The 19,999-nt window shown below is 36.9% G+C and overlaps 1 protein-coding gene across 8 annotated transcripts in view; it reads right to left on the minus strand.

The window, feature by feature from the left end:
• Positions 1–19,999, minus strand: part of SLC4A10 (solute carrier family 4 member 10) — a 163,758-nt gene that overhangs the window by 23,272 nt on the left and 120,487 nt on the right. For all 8 annotated transcript variants that reach the window (XR_010610725.1, XR_010610726.1, XM_065670576.1 and 5 more), the window contains 7 exons: positions 17,578–17,735; positions 15,669–15,756; positions 15,014–15,160; positions 14,372–14,472; positions 12,823–12,997; positions 12,505–12,638; positions 11,142–11,387 (listed from right to left, as the gene is read on the minus strand). Coding sequence is in view for 6 of the 8 variants with exons in the window: in XM_065670576.1 (XP_065526648.1) it covers positions 11,142–11,387; positions 12,505–12,638; positions 12,823–12,997; positions 14,372–14,472; positions 15,014–15,160; positions 15,669–15,756; positions 17,578–17,735 (1,049 nt within the window). In the remaining 2 variants the exon portion in view is untranslated. The remainder of the gene's footprint in view (positions 1–11,141; positions 11,388–12,504; positions 12,639–12,822; positions 12,998–14,371; positions 14,473–15,013; positions 15,161–15,668; positions 15,757–17,577; positions 17,736–19,999) is intronic.

The raw sequence follows: 19,999 nt of genomic DNA on the forward strand, positions 1-19,999 counted from the left end.
TTAGTTCAAAAGAATTCAGGAAACGCATGCTTTGAAGCAGTTTGCAGCTCAGTAGCTGTGCTGTTACTAGAGTATAATTTGCCGTGAGGTGCATATGCATATATAGTACGTAATGTGACATATTTAAACCACTGTCCACAGCAAGTTTTTCCACCTATTTTCCTCCTGTTCTATCAATACCTCCAGGCACAGTTTGTAATACTGAGAAAGTGCCAATCCTGTTCCACCCCCTTATACCTAACACTCTTCTACTACATGGGATACATTTCTCAAATGCAAACTGTCCGTATCCTCTTGCTTTCCCTTTAGCAGAGCACCTTTACATGCAAAACTGCCAAACTGCCCAGTCAACCATCAGGGCTCTGCAAGATAACCAGCACCAAAGGCACTGTGAACTTCTGTGTCCATTGTTCTTTCTTTCCCCACAGCTGCTTTAAAAGCATGCTTTTCATTCTATATTGTGTATTTTAGCATACAAAACGTGATGAGGCAGTGTGGGAGGACAATACTGCAAATAGGCAATTTGAAATCAAAATTAAGTCTTTAAAGCCTCTGAAGCAACTGTGGGAAGTTTTTTGTTTAACAAAGCCTTTAAAATATGCAGGATACTCAATAGATTCCAACGTGTCAAGTGCGTTTCTCAGTTCTCTTTAATACCACTTTAAAAATTTATAGTACTATCTATCCCGCCAGCATTTTAAAATGTGCTTATGATGGCTGTAAATAAATTCTGTACTCTCTGATACTGTCTTCAGGAGTAGCTGGGGACAGGACAACATCTGACTATGAAGTGGAGATCCAATAAGCATATATTTGCATTCCAGTTCTAGAAGGCTATCAGTTTATTCACTTACCCATGCCATCTATTTTCTATGTGTCTGTTTATATTTCCACAAAAGGACAATTCTCATCTGATTTGTAGTATCTTTGATGTAAGTAATTCTACCATCTACATTATGAGTACAGAATAGTGACACTGTGTTTTGATTACAATACTATACATGTGACAACAGCTGCATTTATGATATACATAGAGAGAGATGCAGGTTGTCTTTGTGCAACTCCTTGCTTTTATTTTAAATGCAGCTATCTACAAAAGAAAGAATAAATCCTTACAGCCAATTAACAAAAAGCAATTAAAAAATAAAATAAAATGAAGCAACAGCATTCAGAGAAACAGGGGGCCTGAGCCAAAAGTCCTTAAAGTGGACTGATCTTTCAAACGTATTTAATGTTTTGGATCAGACCCCAGGTGCAGAATGAATGTGCGCAGAGTTTAAAATATTACAGAATGGGTCAAATGAAGCACATCACAACCGGTGAGCTACAGTAACGTAATAAAGTCAACAGTACGTCTATATCATTACGAGGGAGTATTTGATGTTCATGCAACAAAACAGAGGTGGCTGTTTCAGGTTACTACTGTTTCCTGTGAGCACAGGAGCTCCCTGCCCCCTGATGTCCATCGCTGATCGCAGACTGGCCAGACGCTAGGCGACGGCCCATTGGGGTTTGATTACAGTAGGCCAAGGTGACGTGGGCTGTTCAATCACAGTCACTTTCTCACTAGAAGGGAAGACTGTGCATGTCACCAAGACTACACGGTACAGCTACACTTACTGCAAATTGCAAAGCTACATTTAAAAGTTAGAGTCAAATTTTCTGTTACCTTAGTCAGAAACCTGACAATTGAAGCTATAGCTTAATACAGCTCAAGTAATTTACCTTCAAATGAGATCATCACCCTGTTTATTTCTGTACCAATACCACTTTCCTCCTTCACAGCATTCCAGTCTAGCCTTTAACAAATTTCACAGGCATTTACCAATGGCAGATTGCTCATCAGCAATAAGTGACTTGTGCAAACTCCAATCATGCAAGCCAAAATCACCCACACCCAAGCACAGAATTAGGCCCTAACTGTAAAATTCAGATCCTGCCTTCTACTGAGAAGATAATTCAAACAATGACCTCAGTGGTTTTAAACATATATACAAATACATATATAAAAATTACATTGTTTCCAATATTATGCATCCTTTGCCAACACTGACCTTTTGATGTGAGATTGCACCATGGTGTAACTGTCTTCCGGCATCACACTAAACATTTAGCTTTATAGAAAAGTGAGATAGTAAGAAATTCCCTATCAAGCCCAAACCCAACACAATTGGAGGTACCATATGGTGCCAGAACGTAAAAGATTATCTACCAAAATGTGACATTTCGTAACAGATGTAACTGCTTTAATGATGGCTATTTCCCAACACAACTGACCTGTAAGGAGAAACTCACATTACTGAAATAAACTTTCTACTTTAATATTTTAAAACTTTTATTCTCTTTCATTGTCATCTTTCACTCTGAGAGGTCAGCACTCAGGAGAAAAGGCAGGCTAGGCTGAACTGTTAACCACTGACACAGTCTTTCTACTTTCTTGACAAAATATTACTCAGAAGGTTGAAATAAAAAAAACAGATTGCCTCTTGGAGGTTCAAATGCTCTAAAGTTCTTGTAAAGTTGTTTAAAAGTGCTGAGCACTTGCCCACTATGAGATACATGTGGAGTTTATGCTATTATCAGTGAGCATATATATACTGTAAGTATATTTTCTAAGCAATATATTCAGCTCCAAATACAGTACCAACTATTCTATAGTGAAAAAATAGTCTCTGCTGCTGATCTCGCAATACACTCATTTTATCACACTGATGACAGTACAATTCTTTTTGCGTCTTTACATTCTTGGCTACTGCAAGACATTCTGATCTCCTGGGAGCAATTCACATATCTAAACATGGGCACCTATATACCCCATGGTATCTGTGACATCCATGATCAGCTGGCACATATGTGAGAGCATCTATGGTGACTCATGCTTTTGCTTTCAAGCAGATGAAGGCTGAAATCTAAATTGGCACTAGTTACCCAGACACAGGTCACTCTCTACAGCATTTTAAATGTCCATATTCTGTAACTAGGCAGAAATCAGTGGAGCTTAATTTCTTCTAGGGTGTTTAAATATCTAATACAGCCTGTTACAAAGTAGCTTAGAAATCTGAGGTATGAACCAATTCAGACAAGACATACTTCAGGCAACTGCAGGAGAAATGCCACAAGATCAGAACTGACAAAAGGAGAAAGTAAGAAAAATAATGGCCTGAACCTGCTAGCTAGAAAAGTAACTACAGCAAGGAATCTTTATTGCCATTACATCTTCCAAGATGCTCAAGAAGTCTCTGGCAAATCAAGATGGGGTACAAACGTAGATTAGAAACAATACACTTTAGGACTGGCTGACAATCTGATATCCTATAGAGTCTGTACCACTCTCCCTTTTACAGGAGGATCATGACTGCAGCTAAATCTTCAGCACCAGTCCAACTATAACAATATACGCAGTACAGGCCACTGATGGCACATCCCTTCCCTTCTTAGCCTTTTGACTTCCCTAAGTTTTTCCTAGCTCTTTTTGGTTTTGTTTCGTAAGTCTTAATTTGATAAATCTCATGAACTTGAGGCAGCCATCATAACTTCAGTGTGCAACATTTCCTACAACTTGCCCTGTTTTCAAAGAACAGAGCTAGGATCTGACAAGAACAACTTTGGGACATCTCAGACAACTAGCAGTGTTCTTTGTTCTGCAAAAGGAATAGATATTGCTGCCCTTAATGGCACTAAAAAGACTGAATTATCCTTCTTTCTATGGACAATCACAGAATCGTAGACTCAACTAGGTTGGAAAAGACCTTTAAGATCAAGTCCAACCATTAAATGGGAAAGGGAATATGGGTTAGTAAAATAGGAACTTTTTAGATGTAAAGCCAGTGAGTATTTCCCTCCTCCTTCATAGATTACCAATAAAGATAGACATCACTGTTGCGCAGCCAGTCAGGTGAAAGGTTCTGCAATAAAAACACTTTCAACCTGACTGCAACTTTCTGTTTACTATAAAAGAAGAAACTTATTCCCTATACCTATTTGTTCAACTGAATTTAACCTGAGTCTGCTGGGGGAATCCCTCAAATTTCCACATCTTACCCCTGGTTCTTCAGGCGTGTTCTTCACCATTTTCTCTCTTCAACCTGTCACATGCACTGTCCTCCCCATACAGACCTTAAACATGCAGCATGGTGCTAGTTCGTTCTGCTCCCACTACAGCCAGTAAAAGAGCTTTGAACAAGAACCCTGTACATTGGTTTTGTGAGTAAATAAAACACACATAAATGGTGCAGCTTCTCCAAAAGCCTCATGGCCATTCATCCTTAGGCTCTTGCCATTTTTCAGTGTGCTGTTTTCAAGACTAGAAGGCACTTACTATTGATGATTTTTATTCAATTCATAAGGCGCTGCTTTGGAGCTCCTATTTTTCCAGTATGTATATACTTCAAGCTACACCTATTCATACTAACTAAGGATCAGATCTATAAAAGATGCAACTGCAGCTCCTTCATCATTAGCCAACATACCATTTACCCTTCCTAGAAGGGCAAAATCTCTTTCTGGCTCACTTAAGGTAGAGAATGAGATTTGCTCAATATGAATATTTATCTTATTAAAAAAAAAAATAACAGCAAGTATGACAAATGAGTTACAAAATATGCTTGTTTAAACAATGTCTTCCTGAATACCAAAGCACGTATTTGGCACTATGTGCAGGAATTTTTTCCCCTAAGACACAGGGTATGCTCTACAAGTGTGCTATGCACTGATCAAATAACAGACAGAATAATAAGGTGGTATGAAATGGAAGGTAGCATCACTACTTTTGTTTCTAAAGTAGGGTATAAGAATATATGCATAAGTATTCTTATAACTGCATTTACAAGGTTGAAGGGAAGTACATCAACAGCAGAATGCTATGCATGCTTCAACTGTCTCCAAATACACCACCTTCATGTGAATTATGGACACTCACAGAGTCCTTCTATTTGTCCAACTACTGCTATAGAAAGGAAACAATGATATCATTGAGGATGACTTTTCTCTGCTATCCCATACCTAAAAAAAAACAAAAAACAAAAAACAACCCAAACCTGTATATCCCTAGCATTAAATTTACCATATTCCTTCTCATGTCAGAATTCATAGCGACGATCAAAGTCTCAGTGGAGAAGAAACAGGAAGCAAATTAATTAATACTGATGGGAAATGGACTTGTCAGTTAAATTCTATTCTCAGTATCAAAAAAACCTTTCAAAGTACAGCTGTCATGGCAAGACAAGACTTTTTCTTCATTTATTCATGAGATCTGCCATCCTGAATTAGACCACTGAGTCATTAAGTAGCCCATTTCTGACAATCACGAATATCAGAAGGCATCCGTGTATACTATTCTCTGAAGTTGGAAGTATATATAGTTTTGTTGGTGAAGTTCAGGAGGAAGACAGAAAATTCTGCAGAAGTACCTAGGCAATGTACTCAGAAGCACAACAATTTCAAACACACACACACACACACACAGATAAATCTGAGGGGGAGAAACTCATGTTAGAATGAAGAAATCTCAAAGAAATCAGATTTCTTTGAATAGCACATCAGGAGTAGACTTGTTCTGTCAAGGGGAAAGTTCAGAAAACAGATTTTTAATCACACTGGAGTTTTGTTAACCTTGACTGTCACTCATAAATGTCAGTCTTTATTAGCTACCTGGTGCAGTATGCAGTCCGTGCATTCTTAGCAGTACTATGATATGTAACTAACATACATAGAAGTTGATGTGCAGAACAGTGTAACTGTGTGATATTGACAATCCATCTAGAACCTTTCACCGAAAAACAGTTCCAGGATGTTGCTTCACCATGTTTCCAAAGTTCAAAATATCATACACTCAAGGAGAAGAGATTCAGTATAATGCTGGTTCAGAAATGATATAAGCGAACGGAAAAGGAAAATCTATACTCATATTTGAGTTCAAAGAAATCCTTACAGGAACTGGAATTCAATTACATGCCTGGGATCCTAATGAGAAATTCTGTGCTTATCATCACTAACTCTTCTCATTCCACCAGCAGCAGCTTAAGGAATACAGGGTATAAAACAACACGATTTGCATCCAATAATAATGTATTTAGATTAAGTTATTCAGAAAGGAATGATTTAAAACTTGCCTGTGCAAACAGTAGTATGCACAAAATTAAATCTTTGCAGTGCCTTCTAGAAGCAATGGTTTCCATAGCCTGCAAAAGATACCAAGATTGACATGATCTTGGCTCCTTAATTACATCAGAGTGGGATTTTCTACTCCTAATGCTTAAGTGCATGTCAATACCAAGACAGATTGCAATATGCATATTACTATGCCAAGAAATCACTTTAAAATTATTCAATGTAATCTGTTAATAATTGAGTAACTTCTGGTAAAGAATTATTAAAAACAACACAAATTCGTCACTCTGAAAAAAAAAAAACTAATAAAAACCAAAAGGTATATGGAGTCCCAAGATCTAAGCAACCTCACAGTGAGAAATAACTATCTTCTGTATTCTAAGAGAACTATCTTAAAATGCTTGTATTTTTTAAAATACTGGATTGCTTTCTAAATCAAGTCCTTTTCGTCCACAATGCTTACTTTGTTCTTTTGAGAACCTCTGGGTTTAATCCACCGAGATGTAAGGTTCTCCTTTCCTAGCAAAGTGATATCCTAATATTTAAAATACACATTAAAAGTGATGTGCATCAGTGTACCAGACAGGATTCACTAAGTGAAGATATATTTGCTACAGAGGTAGGAAAAAGCGGGAGGAGGAGAGTGCAGAAATAAGAGAGTTGCTATGCCAACCCACAAATGCTAATGGCATGAAAAATACAAAAAGGTCACAGAAAAGAAGAAAAAGAAAGAAAAGCCCAGATCAGAGTGTATGTGTATTACATTTACTAAACAACACGGCCACTGTATTTAAATTCCTTCAAAACAATGTAATTTGAAAAGAAAAGAAACTGTAGCACAGTAGCACACTGAAAATCAGGTTGTCTTTGTCCCTTCTTCTGATTTAGCTCTTAAATGCTTTATTCTTTAGAGTCCTTATCGTTAAAATGGTGTTTTAAGGAAAAGTTACGTATGAATTAATAGATTGGCCTGCAGGTACATCACCTGATGATTAGGGCAAATATTTCAACACAGAACTGCAAACAAGCATAATGAAGAAAATGAGTTAAAAGTGCATTAGGACTAGTTCTACATTAATTAGATCATGCATAAAGATAATTTTTGGTTCTTCGAGACAGAATTCTGTAACAAACTCAGACTCGCATCTCCCACCTAAATGGGAAAATGAAAAATACAAATTTTTGAGAAATCTTTTACAAGAACTTTCAGATGATTTTCAAATATTTGGGTCAGCTTCATTAAAAAAAAAAAAAAAAACCCACACACCAAACAAACAATTGTTTTGACTGTTTTTTCTACAGTCTTCTAAGATTTGTTATGGCAGATCCTAGTAGTAACTCCTAAACTCAAATATAATTCAAGGAGATGCATGCAGTACAGTCTTTTACATGAAACTCCTGCAACAGAGACTGTTTATGACAGAATTCAAACCCACCCAAAATACAGAATGGGTTTTCTTTCCCACTTGAAATATGGTTCCAATCTGGTTGAAATACCGACCATTTTAAATTACAATTTTCTTTGTTTTTCCAGTACTCCAAAGGACAGTACTAACAGCATGCCAATGACTTTTACTGGGTCAAACTCATGCCTTCTCCAGGGCAAAGGCAACAGTACTGGGTTGTAGGACTACCTGAGGACATCATCAGAGTATCCTCAGAAAGCCCATGGGAGAAGAGAGGAGAGCTGGGCCACAGCATACACTTAATGCTTTTAATGTGTACAGTGTCCTGACCTATTTATTATCAACTTTTTGAGTGGGCAGCAGACAGAACATGGAAAATACAGAAATTTTACAGTATAACCTGAGTTTTCTAGCATAGAATTGCAGATCCAAGATAAAGTTTTACGTAAGCTTTGGCTGAGCATTCAAAGAGAAATAAGTCGCACAACCTTTTGAAGTTCACCCATCGCTAATTAAAGAACTGCCAAGGCTTTACTAACAATTAAAAACTTGTCTTTAAAATCCCCAAAGAGGAAAATGCAAACAGCTGTTTTAATTAGCAAAACAGCAGATACTAATTAGCTTCTGTAACAGAGTATGCTGGTCCTTTAAGGAAGGGACCAGTTTCAGCCCAAGTTTGTTAGCAATTTAAACTGCAAGTAGAAGGACTGGAGTCAGATGCTGCAGAAAAAGCTTTTAATTCCTTGTGAAAGCAATATTCCCCAATTTCAAGTACACAGAAATGAGATTTTTAATTCAAGTAAGCTTTTATTCCTATTGTTCTTCTTGTGTCTCATCTTTCTGGAACCGAGGCGTGTACAGACATTTAAGCAGGGACTAAGGGTTATTTGAAATGTCTTTTCTTGTGATGATCCTGTGGGGATGATAATTGTAATACCTTCTGGGCAAATGGCCACTGTGTCTGGACACAGTAACATGTGTGTATCTGCAGAGGAAACCCATCGACTTCAGGTTGCACCAAGCCTGCTGTGAAAGCACTAGTCATTTGGGCAGCTGATGTAGAATCACTCCAAAAGAGCACGTCTTTCTGTTCTCCCAACCTGTCTGGGATGGTTCTGAACAACTAAGAAAAACTCAGATGAAGGAGAAGGGAGGGAAGATAAAAGAGGCTGGAATTATCACCTTGCTGTGTTCAGAGTACAGATCCTTGGAATCAGCACATGTGCTCTTATAAGGTAATCGATGGCATTTCCATCAATTTTAAGGTTAAAAAAAGATAAGCCACATCCCATAAGAGATATGTTGCCTATACCTATGTTTAGAGACAAACATTGTGGTATTAGCGGGGTCAGTTGCCATGGACATGATATCAATAATAAAGAGGATATTGCTGCAAGTAGAAGATACAACATAAATGCCAAAAGAGAAATGCAATATAAGAGTTTTAAAGTCAATTTATTTGTACTATCTACACAGAGTGAAAGAATATCTGACATGAGAGGTATGAATTGATGACCTCAAATAACTACAAAATTATTACATCAAATAATTTTGATAGCCATATATGTGTTTGAAACTACCAGACAGTGGTCAAGTCTTTCTTACAAACATCTGAAAGATACTTCTCCTTCAGGAATGGTGTTTGGAAAAATCTAAAACTGTTGTGCTGGTATTCCAACACTGTAAGACATGACAGGTCAACAGCTGTAACTGGAGGAAGAGTACTGCCGCTCTTTTACCATTCTGCATGCTTTGCAGATTCTACATTCAGTAAGGAGTTACCAAGGTCAGATGGGAAATAAACACCACTCTTCAAAAATTAATATGGGATTCTGATTAATGAATGGAATTTTAAATAAAACCAAAACCATTTCTTTGTAAGCAAAAGGACTGTGATAATAAAATACTTTCATAAAATATAGAGAAATGTAACAATGTACCCCCATAAAAGCAAGACTGTTAATCTTATTTCTCTGGAATCTCAAGCAGTGTCACAGGATTCAGCTATCCACAAATAAAGCTACATACCCAGGAATCAGTATTGCTATTTGTGTTTATGCTTTCATGACATATTTTAACACCTCAGCTCTGCTTCCTAAATGGTTTCTGAATAATTTTATGTCTTTGTATAGTATTTCAACATCTGTCTTTCAAAACTATATGAGAACATCTTATTTTCTTTCCCTTTGAGACAACCACTTTTAAGTTGTTAGGAGAAGAAAACTTAATCCACAAACACTGTGCTATATGATGCTCTTCAGAGTAAAAGACCAACTTCATTTAGGTGAAATTAAATGAGACCAGGATATAACCTCACCTGCATACATGGTCTATTCTTGATGTTTACTGCTTTCTCTTCAAATTACTATTCCTTTGTCGACTGATTAAACTTTCAGAGATAAATATGTTTTTCAGCAGGATGAGAGAGTATGTCACAGCAGAACTATAGTTTCTGTAATTTAACTTGTTCTGCATATTAAGGTATATAATGTGCATTCAGATTCTGCATTTTCTAACTATTTTTCTAGTGATAACATACACAAAGCTCAAATGTTTTCTCCGTCACTGTGTTTTGTTTTTCCCAGCTTAAAATGCAAATGAGACATTTGGTTGAGACACTCCTGTTTTTCCAGTGAACAGAAGATGTGGCACTGTTCAAGCATTGTTTCTTTTGGGCCCCACCCTGCTCATGAAGAGGGTTCAAATGAGTTCAGTGAAATAACAAAGACATTTCTAGAGCGGAATCTTCTCTGGAAATGCTTTTTAATGACATTCTAGTTGCTGAGGTGACCAGGCTTAATTGGCCTCAGGACAGACGAGGATCTTGTCCTTTACTAGAAGAACATTTTTGTTCTCGTATTACAGAAACAAGAGGGTTTACATCGAAATGAAACTGTATTGATTAAAACTATTCACTTTTTTATTCCCCAGGTAGAATAATACCTGTCAAAACTCCACGAATAAACTAAAGCTGCTTAAATGGACTTATATTAAGAATCTTGTTATTAAGAACAAATTGATTACGACAAAATCAATCACTGCTGAGAAGCACCTAAGAATTCCAAATCTACTTCACTTATTGAAGCTTGATCCCTAACTGTCAGGGAGGTTAAAATACAGGAGGAGGAGTTAAAATACATTAAATCATATCCTTTTTAGGTAGATCAATACTTCAGTTTGGGAGGGGAAAACACAAAACAACCCAACAAGTAAAAAAACAGATAAATATTATATTAAAATGTTGAACACCCAATAAAATATCATAAATCATCAGTACATGGTTATAGTAACAGATCACTGAACTACACCTCATTAAACAAAAATGTGAATAAGGACCTACTCTTTCAATCTATGTCTTCCGAGTTGCATGTGTGTAAGCTTTTCCAAACTCCAAACCAAGACATTTTTCACTTAAGTAAATGCTTACTGCTTGTAAACATACCTCTAAAAATTACTGCTTCCATATGCCAGCATCATGCCTAACTCAACAGCTTCCCCATGTTAAGTTTACAACTACCGCAAACTTTTCCTGCTGTGCACTGGTCTGCTTTCCTCACAGAGAAAACACAACACGTGAAAAAACAAAACCAAAATGGTGCTAACAGAAAACAAAAAAATCTTACTTACGAGTATTTTGTCAGCAGATCCAAATTATTATGCATGTTGATTGGATATGTCTCACTGAGATGAAATAGCTTCTCTAAGGCCTCATAAATGAAAATGATGCAGATAAGAGAAGCAAAAGCTTCTTCAGTAAACCGGGTAATGTAGCAGACTAGGGAGCTTGCATCAGTTGCAACAAGGATGATACACAGGATTGCAGTCCACAGTCCAATGCTAGCTCTCAGAGAAAGGTATGACAACCCGTACTCTCTAAAAACAAAAACAAACAACAACAAAAAAAAATCCCCCACAAAAAAAAAAAAAACATTAATCACAGTTTATGTTATGTTTTGCCCAGCCACAGTAATGCAAAAAGAGATGCCTCTAAAATTTCCTTTGCCTAGGGATGGATGTGTGATCCTGGGGGCAGTCTGAAACAGAAATTATTTGCCTGTTGTGAACTGAAGACATTGTCAAGTCACCTCCTGACCTGAGCTCTCCTCCGAGTTAACGGGACACAAGAGAGCTCCATCTGTACTACAATGAGCGAACAGCTTTGAGAGTAGTCACACTCATGAGGTACGCAAGGTCCACCCACTTTTATCCCATATTCTGTCTTGTGAACAGTCAACACCTGCCAATTTCTTCTTAAGCTGCAAGAGTAGCTATAATAACAACTTTCATCAAAATCTTGTATGATTATTAAATCTGACAGTAGAGACTCCATGTTGCATGACACTATCACAGAGAACTGAAAGGTCTACCTGAAAGTGAGAAAAGAGCTTTTTGGGGTGGTAAGCAGGGTCTCCGACTGTATGTTGCTCAGGAGATTTTGATTAAGAAGTCCCTGTCACAGCAATGAGGCAGAAAAGCAAATACGACTGCAGGGAAGCATGATGGTCGCTGACATGCAAACATAATTTTTACCTACTCTGTGGCAGAGGCATGTCATGTATAGCACATTAACGTAAACATGGGGATATGCTGCTCTGGTATGATGCTTCACCCCTTCTTTGTTTAGGTGGAGGAAGGGCAGGGTCTATATTAGTGATTACTGAAAGATGGCACCACTGCCACTGCACTTAGTTCCTGGGTGAGAGCTAAAACCTTTTCCAGGAATTAGGGATGAGAAAAACCACAGATTAAAATGTATTGTCTCAGAGTAGAAAATGATACAATAAAAAAACCACAACCAAAAAACAACAAATCAACCTTTTTGCATTACCACCAATTCACTCGTCTCAGTGCCTGTGTAATTTTCAGACTTTGAAAGCCTAAGCAGTGCACTCAAAACAAACTGATCTCATCTGCAGATGTTGGAACTTTGGGATCAGTGTCTCTACCTAGCAACACCCAAGGGATGATGCGTATCATGATCTTCACTTACTTGCAAAATTTGAATAAGATCTTCTCAAACACTAAAACTGGTCCTGTGCTTCCAAGTATAGTGAGAGGCTGTCCACCAAAGAGGGAGTAGGCAATTCCAGTCATGGATGCTCCAAACAGCGATTCTATTGCACTCTGAATATGATACAGAAAGAAGTGTCCATATATTTTTAAACAGATTCTTTTTGCAACATCTTACTCTGTAGCCTTCTAAGCATTGACTATAAACCAATATTTAAAGGTGATTCATGCAACAGTAAGCAAATACTAACCACAAACCTAGGAATGTTTGTTTTAAAAGTTCAGATTTAACACATACTATACGACCTTCAGTTGCTTCTCCCAGCAGACCACCAAATGTGATGACAGGAGACATGCAAGCACAGTAGAGAAACAAAAATGATGCCAGACACTGCAGACTGAGAGCATCCCTGAAGTCACTCCAGAAGAAGGGAGCTTTTCTTTTTATATCTAAAATCAATCCTCCAAAAAATCTAAAAAAAAAAAAAAAAAAAAAAAAATTAGAAGTCAAATTAATGAAAAGGGCTTCTCAAACTGTCTTCCACAATATTGCTTTAAATATACTGAAGAGAAGTTATTGTTCCTTGATCAAATGATACATACTCTTACAATTCATCTTCCCAGAAAAAAGCTTCTGGGAACCCTGTCTTGATAACTTTAATCAGGAAATGGCGTTTTTAAAACAAACTGATTTGCTTGTTTCTCTCATAAAATCTTCATCTGATCATCCAGATGCAAAGCTTCTGAATAGTTGTTAGCTCCCACACACAAAACCTTATTTATTATGTGGAATAATTCTTTCCATTTGTTTAATCAGCCACCATAGTGTCCGTTTGCATACACGTTTACATACAGAGTTTCACGTTATTTAAGAACCTGTTCCTCAATACACTTGATGATAGAATTGAATGTAGGCCACAATTTTCCAAGGACAAGAACTGACATCTTTTGTCATTTACACTATGCTAAATATAATCACATATTTAGGAACAGATGCTCCCTTACAATATAGTTAAAGTAAACATCCCCACAATGCTCTTTTTCTCACAGGCACCCAAAGTATCAGATGTTGCTGGGTTAAAGAGGAAGATAAAGTGCTACCATCTCCCTAAATATCAGAACAATCCTTCAAGCCATCAATTACCAGGTTTATTGGTGAGAGAACAGCTTATAGGCCATCATCTCCTTTGCCTCACTGTGTAGACCAAAACTGCAGCTGAATCTTTAGCCTTATGCAGGCAGGAATTGGCAACAAGGTAAAAGAAAAGCCTATAGCACAACTAGACTGCACTATGGTCCCCACTAACAGCTGATGCACGTACACCACAAGATATTAGATGAGAGAACTTAAGTATTCCTTGGGGCAAGTTCTTGCTTCTGATGCGTGTGTATTGCAGCCACCGTGGTAATCATAGCCTAATGTACCAGGACGTATGGCTTACTGAGATAAAAAACTAATGCTAGAGCAGCACAACCCAGAAACTTCAACTACAAAATAATTGTAAGCACTCGTAACACATGGCACAAGACTATTCCCAACTTTTCCTTTGTGCTGTGCAACAGTAAGAAATATTAATCAGGTTTAAGAGAGGTCTGACCTTTATAAATAATAGAGAAAGCAACCTGCAATAAATACAATGTGAAAACTCAAATCCTTTTGTCCTCTCCCTGTCTCTGCAAATTAGCATGTACTGTCCTTTTCAACCATGTGGTAACACGAATCAGGAAAAAACACCCAAATAAAAATCATAAGACAAGCCAGTCATTTGAGCGAGAACCAGACCATTATAATTCATTTGAAGTGCATCACTTAAAACGCCTAAACTCTTGCATATGCTTTCACTAACTTTCCAGTGCGTTGCAGTTCTGGTCCAGAGTGTCCTCCAGGTTGCTCTGCTTCCCCATGGGCTGCTGTTCCATTTGGCACGCCTGGGATCTTGCGCTTCTCCTACCAGAAGGAAAAGATATTTTGCATGGGTCTTAGCAACCAAAACATAATTTTAGCAAAGGAAACAAGCTTTGAGAGTTGAAAGACTCAACATGCAAATTTTATTCTAAGAGAAGTTCTTTAACCAGAACAGAAGGAATTATGGTCTAAGAAATTTAAGAATTGATCGCAGAAAATTTTGTATCAGAAAACATTGTAAAGAGTAGCAAGCCAGGCAGCTTTGATCAATTCTTGCAATAAGCTTAGAAGAAAAGCAAATGTCTGATCAACATAGTCAAAGATCCTTATGACCAATTACCCTTGAATCTTTAGATACAACTATCTATCTTCATTCAGGAGCAAATTAGTATTGATCTACACAAAATGTCATTCCTATACCATATGCTTGCAAGACAGGAGTTCTTTTAAAGCAAATTAAACAAAAGAGCACACAAAATGTCTATATAGTGACTCTGCTAAATGGTAACTCATGAGACTTAATTCTACCTAGCAAAAATTCATCACAGCATTTAAAAGTGTCTGAATTTTACAGTGTACAAACCTGAGAGGGAACGTTTTTAGGTGGTTCTATTCGAATTGTTGGGTCCCACTCTCCAGGAGGGAGAACAGTAACCTGATCAAGAAACTCATCAATTCCAGACACCAAGTCATTGCGGTCTTTTGCTTTGTAAGCAACATCATGGAACACCTGTGAAAAACGGGAAACAGTTATGCGGGAGGAAAAGAGATGGAGAAAGAATACTCTCATAACCTTTTTCATAATGGCCCCTTTTCTCTGAAACAGAAAGCACTTCATACAGCTCCTACCAAACAATCTCGGCTTCAACTGACTAGAGTTTGTAGTAAATAGCTTTCATAGAAGTTCCAGCTGCTATGGAAAAACATCCTTATGGGTGCTAAATGTTATAGAGGCTCTACAGTTTAAACACAATTAATTCAACAAGAAAGTAACTGTGTAAAATGGAATCTTCTCTTTAAGGATAATTTTGCTTATGAACATTGCTTCTCTTTTTGTTATCTCCTTATGGCAGCATAATCTGGGCTGTTACAGAATCATGAAATGAACTAGAATGCTATTTTGCGCCTCATTAGAATGATTAGCTACATTTCATTTGGACAATTCCACACTGGAGATTCCATATTAAACCTCATCAGCTAGTACAAAATGACTAAAACCAAGCCATGAATAAAAATACCTCATCTGTCATTAGTGTGGCAATTGATCTTCCAATCTCATGGTATTGTTGTCCTTTACCCAGTGGTCCAAGAAGAATAAACAAAAATCTGGAAATAAAAGGTAAATTTGAATATTTCAAAGGATAGATGGTTGAAAGTAATTATATACACTGCAGAAAAACTTAAACTGGACTAGAAGAACCTCTAAGAGAAATATTATATATAATCTCCTTCAAGATCCTCACACATGCATTTAAACATGAAGCTCTGGTTAGAAAAAAATATGAAAATAACTTCCAAAAATATACCATAAGCTTCACAGTCAGACTTCAGTGAGACTATCAAAGCCTCCTTACATAACAAACTACATCTTACATAATAAATATATGCAATTATAGTCTATGTACAGAACACATTCATTTATTTAATTCTATTAACTCAATAGAATCAACTATTTTCTGATAGGGGTATTTTAGTGCAATATTGGGGAAGTTAAATTACCCTGAATAAAAAGAATTTTTAAATCATTCTTACTCCCATTAGGGCTCTGGATAGCATCTACTCTAGGCCTGGGGCTAGCAAGGTTCTATAAAATGCAGAGGATAGGTCCACATGAAATAATTGAAGTTCTCAGTTGTGCTAAAATGCAAAAGACAGTTTTTTGACTAACATTAACTTTTTTAAAAGTAAGCACTTTTGCATAAATTCCTAATTATCCTGAATTTTAATTATTTCATTTTCTTTTACACAAGAATCAAGAAAATTTTGTTTTCTTTTGGTAGGTTTTTTTGGGGTTTTCTTTGTGGGAAATTGGGTGAGATTACAAGGAAAGGCTTCCGAAAAAAGCTCAGTCCCCCAATGCTCCTTACACACACGCGAAAGTCAGAAAACACAAAGTCATATACAAAGTAACTAGAATGTAACTAAAAGGTAAAAGAAAATCCTATACTGTTTATCTGACTAGGAGTAAGGATCTGAGTCTCAGCCTTGCATTTTATAGCGTAACACTCCTTTCCTGAGCATCTCTAACAACTGGAAGACACCACCATCTTCTGTTAGAATCCTAGTTCTATAGACATTAAAAGAGGGAAGGTGAACAAAAGACAGAATATATGCATAAACATATGCACAAATACAGAAAAAAGTGAAAGACTGCAATAATAGTTAGGTCAGTGAACTCAGATATGGGTGAATCACTTTGGAGTTTTGATCTGAATCAACCCTAGCAGGAAACAATATACCTGAAGGCCTATTTAAATGCTTTCTACTTGACTACAAAGTTTATTTTAGACTTTCTTTTTTTTTTTTTTTTTTTTTAATTGTTCATAATGTGTTCTCACAACTGAAGTACTTCATCAGGAAAAAGTTTCAACTTAGAACAAACTAATCTACTAAAAATTTATGGTTAAAAGTCACATTCACTACATGCAAGTATCTACAAAGTAACTTTCAGACAAGTATGACATTTACAGCATGCTCTTCATTCATTCATTCTTCCCTAGTCAATCAAATCACAGTTTCTTTTTTCCCTTTACTCTATTTCCTCTTCATTTTTCTTTCTTCTGGCTATAATTATGCAGCATCACACAAGCAGTTTCAGTTTCAAATGAAGTATTCTAAGAAGCTGAATATTTCACCTTAGTATTTCATCTGCAGTATTACCAATTTGTATAGCATAAACTGTGTGCTGCAACCTAGCAAGCAATCATTTCTACTTCTGTGGAAAAACTATTATCTGCAGACACAAATGGCATGTTTCTGAATATTCCTATAAATCATTTAAAGGATGAGTGGAGAGATGTGTCTAATAAACATCTTTGTTAAAGACAGAACTGAATTCGCAACTCAGTAACTGACAAAAGCTGAAGGTCATGTCACCCTGCCTCCACAAACCGAGAAAAACGTGAAGAGAAATAAAACCAACTGTACCTTGTTGGAATCGGAACTTCTGCTAGTCCTGTAAGCAGCACTGCAGGGGATAACCTAACAAAAGCAACAACCGCGCGGTCCAGGAACTCTAGTTCACCAACTAAGATGTTTGACGCTTCAGCTCCAGGTGGTATCTTTTTCATAAAGTGTAGGTCAACCTGGGAAAAGTATATTAAATTATAACCCAAACGCTATTCACAGGTATTTTTTCCACTATTTGTTGATAGAGAATCTCTGGTCACTGCACTATGATCTTAGACATTTCAATTATACAGTTTCTACTATTCTTGTCTGTTGAATATTTTTTTTAAGTAAAAATGTGTCTCAAAACCAAGCAACTGGTCTTTCATTCTTTGACTATTTTTTTCTTGGAAACATAGTTTAAATATTGCAGAATTAATTTATAAAGACAAAAAAATCACATTTGAAACCTTGTTAGGCATACCATACCAATTTCCTCATAGTACTTTTTATCAATAACCACATCAGCATCAGAAATTCATAACAGAATCACTAAGTCATAACAGTAGAAGAAATGAAGACACCTTATTTTTCTATAACTAAAAATTCTGGAAATCATGAATTCATACTTCACAGTTGCCATACTGTAATCTCAGTGAGAAGAAAACCAGGTTCCACTACATGTAATTTTCCTTCTACTACTCTGACTGAGATGAATTTTTGGTTTGGGATTTAATGAAAGATGGTTGCCCTTCTGCTGAAAGTAACAGAAAATGAGCTGTGACCATGACTGTCTGAGGAGTAAATTGAAAGAACAAAGCAGAATAAAAGCTTTGGAGATTTAAGTCAGTGATGTTGACTTTCATGGGGACAGCAGAAAATCGGGAAAAGACAAAGAGCTTCACCATGACATGGTATATAAACTCGAAGTATTTGCCTAGGAATGTGTTCATTTGTATCTATTTCCTTAGTATTAGTCCTAGTATTAGTATTAGTATTGCTCTGTAACAAAGTTCAACATGCAGTAATAGCATATATAATGTATGTTTGATTTCATTATGCACCAGTATTGTCTACATTTCAAAATGCATGAATTTTGTCGTTTGCTTTCCTTTTATTAATCTAAACACAACAACAGCAACCAAATCCAATATAAACTGTTAAAGTGGACCATTTTAATGTCTATCTTACAGCCATCTGTCAGTACTAGTTTGCATAGTTTTTGGTAATATTTAGAAAATTGTTTTCTTGCAAATGGCTCTGGCACTAAATCAGAATTCAGATATAACACAGTTGCCTGTGTAATGAAATCTTATTTTTCTGAAATCACAGAGAGATGGCTAATGCTATCCAAAACTAACCTAGAACCATGACCAAACGCCTCATAAAGCTAAACAAGCAACAAATCAGCCTGGAAGGCTGGAAATCAAGTACTTTTTCCAGGTAAAGTATCAGTGAGGTAAATACTATTTCTCACTGAAATCACAAAATAAGTCTTCAGGGTTAAATACAAAATCAACACAGATTCACTCTGCACCTAATTTTGGTGTCATAGATCATTTATAGTTGAGAGAAAGGAAGCAGTCTTTCAGGTCTATAGCAATGTGCATTCGGTACAGATTTTACCTTGTGTACAGATTTAACACTTAATAACTAATGTCTTATGTACAACATGTTACAGTTGTCACCTTAAGGTCCCACTAACACACAGATCACACAATCAAGATTCAGATCTGAAGGAAACATTCAGTCTCCTGTCTACCAGAAAGTATTTCCAGTTACAGTTTCCTGTACTAGTTATCATCTCAAGATTCCACAATCTTCTAGGTAGTAAAGGAAGCCCCATTTAAAAGGAAAGTAGCTGGCAGAGTAGCATCAAACTGGGCAAATACACCCGAACTCCAGGTGTTACTTCCACTACACAACAACAGCAGAGGTGGCCCTGGAGTGAATTCAGGGCAAAGGCAGAATCTGCATCTTTCAAAGGCTTCATCTGACTTATCCATTATACATCTCTTATCACAAGAAGCCTTAAGCTGTAGAGACCTCATGTAGATCTTCATCTGCACCCTAACATGAGCCACATTTCATGACCTGGTACTAAATAGTCCCAGTAAGCTCCAAATAAACATGGATCTAAACAACTGATGTGGAGGCCATTCCACTCCAGGGCAACTCAAGGACTGAAAATGGTGGTGGAGCCCTTCCCCAGAACTAAACATAAATTGACATGAAGACAAAGAGAAAATACCCAACATCAATTCTTAGGAAAGCCGTGACACATACTGACCAGATTCATTTACAAGCAAAGCCAACCACTATTCAAAGCAAGTCAATTATTTCACATGGTGTCTGAAAGAGCAAACTGTCAGTATGGGATCAGGGTTTAATTCAGAAATAATGTTTCCATGTGGAGCATATGAATGTTGCCATGAGAAGGGACGCGACTACGGACTCTTCA

This window comes from Lathamus discolor, chromosome 3, assembly GCF_037157495.1.
Source record: "Lathamus discolor isolate bLatDis1 chromosome 3, bLatDis1.hap1, whole genome shotgun sequence".
NCBI classification, from domain to species: Eukaryota; Metazoa; Chordata; class Aves; order Psittaciformes; family Psittacidae; genus Lathamus; species Lathamus discolor.